A 10123-nucleotide genomic window follows, 5' to 3' on the forward strand; every position below is an offset into this window, starting at 1 on the left:
CGAAAACAAGGTAAAGTTGAATATATTTATTCACATATTGATAGAGTATTTACAAGTTGAAAACTATGCAAAACGCTGTTAAAACCGTGTCATACTCTTCTCTATTATGCACTCTTGATGATATTAAGGGTAGGATGATACTGGTAGCTCACGATATCATTTCTATCACGATACATCTTTCACAATACTTCTAAAAGAAACTATCTAGACCGTTGAGCACTTAGTGAACAACGGCTACTGAATTGTACATTGCGTCACGCTTCTTTTCTTCTTTTTTTGGATTTACTGGGATTAGGGATTTGATTCAATAAGGTATAGCATCATGAATAGTCAAACACACCATCGTATCGTGAATAGTCAAATACATCGTACATGTAAGAATACATGTATTTTCATGGTGTGTATCACCATACATAATTTGAGATAGTCATCATATATCTATGAACACAAACACTAGAGAAAAAATTCCTGATCAATCAGACACCTTTCTGGTTCTTATGATGTGGACCGAATAGCAAAGATGCACTCTGACCAACCATTTGTTCCCCACTAGCAATACATTGATATATTTTACTTTCTCTTTTCTCTCTCTCTCTCTCTCTCTGTGTGTCTGTCTGTCTCTCTCTCTGTCTGTCTGTCTGTCTGTCTGTCTGTCTGTCTCTGTCTCTGTCTCTGTCTCTGTCTCTGTCTCTGTCTCTGTCTCTGTCTCTGTCTCTGTCTCTGTCTCTCTCTCTCTCTCTCTCTCTCTGTCTGTCTGTCTGTCTGTCTGTCTGTCTGTCTGTCTGTCTCTCTCTCTCTCTCTCTCTCTCTCTCTCTCTTTCTCTCTCTGTCTCTCTCTCTCCTCGCTGTGATCTCGAAGCCCTCTTTCTTCCCCTGCTCTTATAACACTACACATCACAGACTACCACCCACTATCATCACCTCATCTATTGATCCCTGCTACTAGGGGGTCTCAGCTTCACCAGCAAATCAACAACACTAGGATCCGCGAGCGTCGACGTGTCACCAAACTCGTCGTCGTTGCGTGCAATGCTGCGCAGCACACGGCGCATGATCTTGCCTGAGCGAGTCTTCGGCAAACCAGGAGCATTCTGGATGTAATCAGGCTGGGCAAACGGTCCGATCTTTTTTCGAACTGAAAAACGTTACAGGTATGCTTACTTATAAATAACAACAAGGAAATGGCATGATTGTTTGTTTAGAAGGCCGCAACACTGCTGAGCTGTGCAGAGGTGAAGTAACCGCGAGTAAACATTCCATGGTCAGAATCACTAACTATAACTTATAAGAGGGTTTCACAGACCTTTATTTGCTTGTACTATTTTTGGCAGGATATCTTTCGTACACTTTTACGAATGGTTCAATATTGCCTACAGGGAGATCCCCGGATACAGACATGTATGCATGCGCTCATGCAAATGCATAGCACACACAGGGTTTCTTCCGAGGGAAAATTAGACAATGGCGGTAATGGCCAGTTTGGGGAAAAAACGCACATGATGGATTCAAAGGCGTGCAGTGCAGTAGGCACGGATGTGGATTCTGCAGGCTGACGCGGGGGGGGGGGGTAGAGGGTCTGGTCTGGTCTTCTTTGTCTGGTAGTATACAGACTACTACATTTTGTAACCTGGTAGTCCGTAAGCAATTCTGGTAGTTGAGAATTTTTGTCTTCCTTTTAAGTTTTTCCAAAACAGAGTGGCGTCAGTGTACACAAACGAAACCAGCTCTACATCAAGATAGACACAAATGCTAAACAAAAATTGCCACATGTCTATTTACAGTTCTAATTAGCAGTCTTCACACTCACTGCAACTTTTCTAGCTTATATACGTATGAGAAACCGAATCAAATGCCATGCTAGCGTTTCCCACCAGCTGTCACGCAGCAGCACTCACCGGTGTTCTTGAGGTCAGTGGAGAGCAAATCCGTGAACTCGCAACCATTCATCAGCGTCACAAAACAATAGGTGCACTCGCCCTTGATCGGGTGTGGGTGCGTGACTACGGCCGCCTCCACAACGGATGGATGCTCAACAAGGGCGCTCTCGATTTCTGCCGTGCTCAGCAGGTGGCCGGACACATTCAGCATGTCATCAATGCGACCAGTGATCCAGTAATAGCCGTCGGCGTCACGCTTAGCGCCTGCAGCAGGTACCGTGTGTTACGCGCCACAGTCACCACGCTCCAATATTAATTACAGACATTGTTACGACATTAAAATTGACGTGAGTCCTAGATGCGTAAAAACAATGTGAAAATTATGTATAACCAAAATTTTGGCGAATTATTGCACAAATTTTTAATGTAATTATTATTATTATTGCATGTATATAACATGAAGCAAAGGTGAAAGACACATGCATGAAGAATATTCGCTAAATAAAATGTTAATTTCACAATTCATCTAAATTAGTCATGCATAATGCAAATAGCCATAACTATGAAAATTCCAGTGTTTGGATATAACTCTGTACTATAGCGCACACTCTGACATCTGCATGCCCTGTTCAGACAATGCGACTTACCATCGCCTGTTGTGTAGTAACCAGGAAATTTCTTGAAGTAGGTCGTTTCAAATCGGCTGTGGTCACCGTACACTGTGCGCATGATACCAGGCCATGGCTGCTTAAACACCAGGTAGCCCTCAGCCTCGCCCTCGAGCTCCTTTCCTTCCTCCGACATAAGTGCTGGCACGACCCCAAAGAATGGCAACGTCTGCGAACATTGTGTTCATGGGTTCTGGATAGTGTTCAGATGAAGTACACGCGTGCAACAACCTTCATATTTCTAAACGAATCTGCATTGATCTAGAGAATTATAAATTTGAAAACCACAATCTCTGAAATCTACGGAAATGAAAACCAAAATGAACTTACAGCAGAGCCTGGTTTAGTCACTGTGCATCCAGGAAGGGGTGTAATAGTATGTCCACCCTACAAACACCAGCAAACTTTGGTGATACTCATTTATAAAACAATTGTAAACAAGTCTCACCAAATGTGAAAATATCAACAGGGCCTAATATATAATGTATATATACCTAACACAACACAGATTCACACTTGCAATATTACTCAAGCACACAAAAATTTGAAGCACTTATTCGAAACATCATCAGGCTGCATGACAAATGTTCTCGGCCAATACGAGCACACACAATCTGCTCGCCAATATGCCATGCCGACACAGGTGTGTGTGCACTCACAGTCTCTGTCTGCCAAAAAGTGTCAACCACGGCACAGTGCCCACCCCCAACGATGGTATGGTACCACAACCACGCTTCAGGATTGATTGGTTCACCAACAGTTCCCAGCACGCTGAGGGAGCTACGACTATACCTGAAAAACAACACCAACCGTGCAAGTCGAACATGAGACAGCAGATGCAAATAGGGCAGAAAATTTACACGCACAGATTTTGTTAGATCAAATGTAGAAGTGACTAATTGGTGGTGTAAGTAGCATTGTGCAATAGGCAGGGATATGTTAGATCAGCAAAATCTTGCTAGAAGACATATTCAAATTAACTGCTGAAATCATATTACAGTAAAACTCGCATAAGTCGTCATCGTCTAACTCGTCAATTCGCGTCGTCATGGAAGTCGAAGTCCCGATTTTCTCTCATAGTAAATCCATTGGAATAGCCCCGCCTAAGTTGTCATTACGTACAAGTAGTCGCCCTCAGACAGGTCCCATGTAATACAAACAACAGTAATTTCCCATCTGTAAGTCGTCATCAGAAATGCCGATGGCGCAGTGTACGGTCGAGGGGATGTGCCACCTGGCCATCGCAGATATGCGTGAATCAACAGCGGGTGTTACAGATAGCCAGCGTGTGCCACGCTTGGCGCTAGTGCGTACGATGTACGTGGGTTATGACCAGTAGCGGTGTCGATTGATGTACGGACCCGATTGTTTCGTGTCTGCTATGTATGTGGTGCGAACTGACGTCGTGTGTGGAGCACGTTTATGACTGCGTAGGGGTGACGGGCGCCTGGGAGGGGAGCCCTACATATAAGTCGACTAAATGACGACTTACAGTTACGCGTATGTCGTCATTTTCGTAAGTCGGCACAAATACGCTGGTCCCAAAAGTGTCGACTTATGCGATTTTTACTGTAGTAACCTCGATCTGGTATATGGAGGAACAGGTTACTATATGGAATGCCACTTACTTAGTCACTTCTTCATCACCAAACTTCATCAGAGCCCGTATGGCCGTCGGTGCTGTGTAAAACTTCGACACTAGGTACTTGTCGCATATCTGCCAGAATCGGCCGGCATCTGGATAGAACGGCGTACCCTCAAACTGGAAAACATCACAAAACAAAAAATGCCATAAAAACATTGTCGCTGTGCACTCCCCTGCTAGAACCTCTGAGCATGTAATCAACAACAGAAATCTTCGCGCAAACATCAACAAAATTTCATCTGCTGTTGAATCAAAATACAGGGGAACAAGCCTATCTCTAACTGTGCTCGCTTGTGCATCGCAGGCCTGCAAAGTTATTGTCGCTGAACTCACAACGACACTTGTAGCACCAGCTGCCATCGGGCCATAGACGACATAGCTGTGGCCAGTGATCCATCCGATGTCTGCGGTGCACCAGTAGACATCACCCGGCTTGTAGTCGAACACGTACTTAAACGTGAGGTACGTGTAGAGCATGTAGCCACCAATCGTGTGAAGCACTCCCTTTGGCTTCCCTGTCGAGCCACTGCAAATGTGTAATGCATGCATTTACACGATAAGAACTTTGATTCAAACAAAATAACGGCTGGTGGGGTGACATCATGGCAACGAAAGACCAAACGAAAGACAGATAGAGAAAAACAGGCAAAATAAAGGAAACATTCCAGCACAGAAAGTGAGTAAAAGCAGTGAAGGGAGGTATACAAAAAGAGCTCCAGACAGAAATTCCTGGCAGAAGTGAAATCCAGAGGTTCGGCAAATCCTAGCAGGGAAATGACCGTGAAGGAATAAAATTAGTGAACTTAAAGACAAAAGATAGAGAGGGCAGATGGGGAATAGTACTGTGAATTACCAGCAGGTAGAGTCACCGAAAAGAGACCTCCCTTAAAACTGACAGTTTTACACAACGTTTTACATTTTTTTGACACACCTATGAATGCTAGGAATGATTTTCGAAGGTACACAGAGAATGTTATTTTTAAATTTGAATGAATGCGAAGACTGAACTGTGTAACCTAGAACATGGTACGGAGAGGAACGCGAAACTGTTACGTCACTGGCAACCGGTCAGTACTAGCCGAGCGAGGGAGGTTAAGATGACATTACTAACCTAGTGCGAGGAAGAACAAAAGCAGCATAACAATAAACAAAGGGAGACGGCAGGTACGCCCAGTGACCGAAAAAGGAGAGGTCGCGCGCGGACGCTGGGTAGCATAAATAGGGGAAAATTTAACAGAAAGATATTGGCTAGGGACAGCACTGGATATTGAACGACCCACGACAACATGGCAGCGTATACGTAAGATGCTTTTATTTGTATGATAGTTAGATTATGCTGATTGTTTAGATCATTGATATTGTAAGTAAGATTGATTGCAGACGTTACAGTAATGCGGTTTGATAATATAAGTTAACGTGGTTATAAGTATATGTGTCGCGGATTTTAGGGGTTTGAGATACCGCGGTTATATTCCCGTTATCGGGATGCAACAGATTAAGCGAGTGGTAACGTTAACGAAGGTAGAGACAGCGCTTGTAGGCAAGCGTCAGGTAGTTTACTAAAATGACGAATTTATAACCAATGGGGTGTGGGGATTGTATAGTGTGGTGATTGGAGTCGAGTTATTAATAAATATTATTCATGTGTGTATTATCTAAATTCCTGCATTCAGTTGTCTATCAGTGGCTGTATTTTATATCCTCGAGCCGGGCTATTCCTTCACAAGGTATTAAAACATAAATACGATTACGCCGTCGCGCGTGGGCTTTAATTTAAAGCACGCGGTGACAACTGCAATACCAGAAGTAAAATAAACGAGATCCAGAAGTAAAGAAAGTAGTACCTGGTGTAAAGCATGAAGAGTGGGTCCTCAGCATCCAACCATTCACATGCGCACTCCTCACTGGCAACTTCCATCTCGTTATGCCACCACACATCCCTGCCCTCCACCCAGTTCGACTGTAACACAAGCCCATGCCCTCTTTCTGTCTTTATGACTACTGGAAATTACAATGCTATCTGGTTTCACCAGAACACCAATTGAAAATACCATGTAATCATGTACCATTCCAATTAGGATTTAGACAATGTCACAAATAAACTTTTGCTCTGAAGACATGCCAGACATAATGGTGAAGACACGAAGACTGTTAAAGGCCCGAGGAGAACCCTCCTGCCTACCTATCACCTTATTACCTTAAACTGTGAGGAAGGGCGCTTGGGTGGTGATGTGATGGTGTTGCTAGCCGGCTCACTGTTCTGCATCGATGCGGGGGTTGGACCGACATGCCTCACGACAATGCTTGCGCTCACAGCATGATTTCTGCGATACAACATCATCAACGTTAACAGTGAGGTCACGTGGTCAAGCATGTGAAGTGAATCACTGGGTCAAGGTGGTCGGTGGGTCAAGGGAATCAGTGGGTCAAGGTGGTCAGAGGGTCGAGGGAATCAGTGGGTCAAGGTGGTCGGTGGATCAAGGGAATCAGTGGGTCAAGGAGGCTTTACATCTACCTTGTATGTAAGATGAAAGGGTTCTTGCACAGCATTAACGAATCAGTAAATAACGTTCTTCTTCAGACACGAGCCACGTGCCATTGCTTGTGAGGACATCAGCAAGGGTGATGTGGTTACCCCAGGCTGGCTGCCTGCTTTAAACGCATTCATATGCCATACCTATCCGCGCAGATCTTTAGAGCATTGTCAGCTATCTCTTTCAGATTCAGCAGTTTTGGTCCTCGGTATGCGCCATCTGAAAACCAATAAACATGTAAGAGTACGTATAGATCCTAAAATTAGGACAATCCTATAGCATTTCCAACCGATGTAAAAAACGGACTCAAATGTATACCTAAAAATACAATGTCTATGTGTTAAATGCAATGTTAAATAGATGAGTTTTTCCTAGGCATTTAAAAGATTCCAGTGACTGTTCACATCGAATATAACCACGTAATTTTGGGGCAGCTGATGAAAAAGCTCGATCGCCAAGTGTAGCCAACGTTTTTACAGTTGGTGGCTCAATTAACATTTGATTACCAGATGGCCCATTATGGCATCCCGCAGAAAATTATTTCCATCATAAAAAATTTATACGATAAGATGTCCTGCAAAGTTCTGCATGACGGAAAACTCTAAAGTAGCTTCCAAGTGCAGTCTGGAGCCAAGCAAGGGTGCTTGTTATCTCCCTTTCTTTTTGTCTTGGCGGTGGATTGGGTGATGCGACAATCCACGGAGGGCAAAAGAAATGGTATCCAATAGACTCTACATACTCAGCTAGACGATCTTGACTTTGCGGACGACATAGTTCTCCTATCTCACACAAAACAACAAATACAAGACAGGACAAACAGAGTTGCAAGCTCACCAGCAAAATGTGGTTGCAACCTCGTTCACTGTGATAGATAGGCAAAGCCTGCCAGCTGATAGCGAACGTCACGTGTCAAACCAGGGGAAAAAATACACGGGGGCGGCGGGCGATTTCGCCCCCGAAATGCCAAAAAGAGCCCCCGAAAACATGATATCGGGGGCGACCCCAAAAGCAAAAGTCGCCCTGGAAATCGATTGTCCAGGTCGGTCCCGCGCCTTGCCGCTCTCGCTCGGCCTCTGCCGCTAGCGGCAGCCGGTTCCACGGCGCGGTAGAATTCATGGTACGGTGTGACCGTCAAGTGTTTACCATTTAAGCATGCATGTGTGTACTGTACTGTATTGCATTCAATCAAGCGCGCGCCGCCGCCCGTGCGTATATACGTGTGTGCCTGTGCGCGTGTGTGCGTGCGTGCCTGTGTGTGCCTGCGCGCGTGCGTGCCTGTGTGTGCCGGTGTGCCAGCGGGCGTGCTTGCGTGTGTGCCTGCGCGCGTGCGTGCGCGTGTGCCTGCGCGCGTGCGTGCCTGCATGTGCAGGGAAAAATATACGTGTGAATTTCATTAGGATTTTCCATGGATTACCGTTCTATAATCCTACGGGTCGTTGGTCCTACGGGTCTACGTAGGCACGCCCGCAGGCACGCATCCCGGCACACTCGTGTGTCATTCCCAATTGTAGCTTTTTCGCCAATTCCCCGAAAGAGTTTTGCTGTCGCTCTCTCATAGTCCAGCAATGCCAACCCTCTACATTTTAGTAGTGATTAGTACCACGCTGAAACAATTGTGCCCCCCCCCCGTACTTCAATCAATGCCGCCCCTGCCAGTAGGCACGTACGCAGCGTCGATGTGCACACCCATACACACGTGCCTCGCGGGCCGCTTTCTCAAACCCCCTGAGCTTCCAGGGCCCTTACGCGGCAGGGTTCTACCTACGTTGCGCAAACGGGGCGCGCGCGCCCCGTTTGGGAAAACTCCCCCCTGTTTCAATCGTTGCGCCCCGATTAACTTCCACCACAATAAAAGTTGCTCACAGAGGGAAATCGATCGGTCAAGAATTCCGCATTCGACCGAGGAACCCTGCGCGTGTATTTTTAACCTACCGACGCATGCTGGAGACAGATACAACAAGTACACTAACAGTCACTCTTGTCCCCACACGCCAACGACGTCGGCTTATTATATAACTAAGACGCAATACCTGTCTTATGGTGTGGGGGGACGATTTTACGCATTAATCTGTGTAAGCGGAAAAAAAACCGCCCGCAGGAACCCCTATGTTCGCCCTCCCCCTCCCTCCCCCTCCCCTTCCCTCCCTCCCCCCTGTTTTGAATTTTCATCATGGGGAGAACCCGCGGCGGGCCAGGACCCAAGCCAGCAAGGACTTCGCGTATAAACGAGATTGATCTCCTCGCTCGTACAGGCAGACACTCCACTATTGTTGCGCTAGCCGCGTAACTAGTTCGTGTTTAGCTTCACTATTCAAGGTGCATTTTGTGGTTGTGAATTGTGTGTGCGTCGTGCGTGCGTTGCGTGCGTGCGTGCGTGCGTGCGTGTGTGCGTGCGTGTGTGTGACGTGTGCTGATGGTGTATGGTGGTGCAGGGAGCGTAAATGCCGGGGGGATGGGGGGATTGCATCCCCCGCCTTGAAGAGGGGGAGGATGGCCTGTACAAATGACCCCCCTGAGATTCAAAAAATAGAGAGAAAAAAAATGAATGCAGTATGGTTGAAACATACAAAAACACGTGAAATTGTGAGATAAATTGCAATCCTTACGCTGGTTGTAAATAGCATGTATTATTACTATATTATAGTAACCTAACTGTGTAAGGGCCTTCTGAAAAGTCATGAAAGTGTTTGAATCCTAACTTTGTAGGGTTGAGTCAGGGTTGAGATAGTGTCATTCAGACATGAGAAATATTGCACCACAGTATGTCTCAGATTGCCAGGAAAATGGCTTAAAATATTTCAGAATTTCTTGGGGCAATGCACCTCAGACCCCTACTATGGATGAATATACGGGCAACGCGGGCTGCCTGCGGCAAGGCCAAGGTTAATTTCGCCCCTGGCTATCGGCCGACTATCCCCCCCCCCACCTCTCGGTACGGATTTATCGCCCCTAGGTGGTGTGTGCGGCGCACCCCGCAGGAGATGTGTATTAAGCTACTGTGCTTGTGTGTACATTTGAGGGAAACGCCCCTAGAAAAAGTCGCGCGCACTGGAAAGTGGAAAAGAGCCTGAAGATGAAAAGTAGCCGCACGATAATTATTGGGGGGGTTTGCAAAAGAGCCCGGAAAAATAAAATTTAATTTTTTCACTGTGTCAAACATGTATGCCGATTACGCATGGGCTACTTACGCTGAGAGGGTCTATGTCGCCCAGGTACTGCTGGATACGTAACCCTGGTATGTCGGATAGTACGAAACGTACGCCTGGTAACTATTTGATATGGTTAGGGTTATGGTTAGGGTTAGGGGGTAGGGTAGGCTTAGGTTGGGAGTAGGTCGTAGGCGACTCCTAGACTTCGTTAGTGGAGTAGGCGAGGTACGGTCGCAGGCATATTAGATAG

General features: G+C 46.1%; 1 protein-coding gene across 1 annotated transcript in view; it reads right to left on the minus strand.

Moving 5' to 3' along the window:
• Window positions 1–798: 798 nt before the first annotated feature.
• Window positions 799–10123, minus strand: part of LOC106816758 (acetyl-coenzyme A synthetase, cytoplasmic-like) — a 26966-nt gene continuing 17641 nt past the window's right edge. The window contains exons 4-13 of the mRNA XM_014821380.1: window positions 6868–6943; window positions 6388–6514; window positions 6035–6150; window positions 4524–4716; window positions 4174–4307; window positions 3205–3337; window positions 2876–2932; window positions 2525–2714; window positions 1896–2141; window positions 799–1135 (exon numbers count right to left, since the gene is read on the minus strand). Coding sequence (XP_014676866.1) covers window positions 927–1135; window positions 1896–2141; window positions 2525–2714; window positions 2876–2932; window positions 3205–3337; window positions 4174–4307; window positions 4524–4716; window positions 6035–6150; window positions 6388–6514; window positions 6868–6943 — 1481 coding nt within the window. The 3' untranslated portion in view covers window positions 799–926. The remainder of the gene's footprint in view (window positions 1136–1895; window positions 2142–2524; window positions 2715–2875; window positions 2933–3204; window positions 3338–4173; window positions 4308–4523; window positions 4717–6034; window positions 6151–6387; window positions 6515–6867; window positions 6944–10123) is intronic.

The sequence above is a fragment of the Priapulus caudatus genome, unplaced genomic scaffold (genome assembly GCF_000485595.1).
Source record: "Priapulus caudatus unplaced genomic scaffold, Priapulus_caudatus-5.0.1 Scaffold1478, whole genome shotgun sequence".
In the NCBI taxonomy this organism is placed as follows: domain Eukaryota; kingdom Metazoa; phylum Priapulida; class Priapulimorpha; order Priapulimorphida; family Priapulidae; genus Priapulus; species Priapulus caudatus.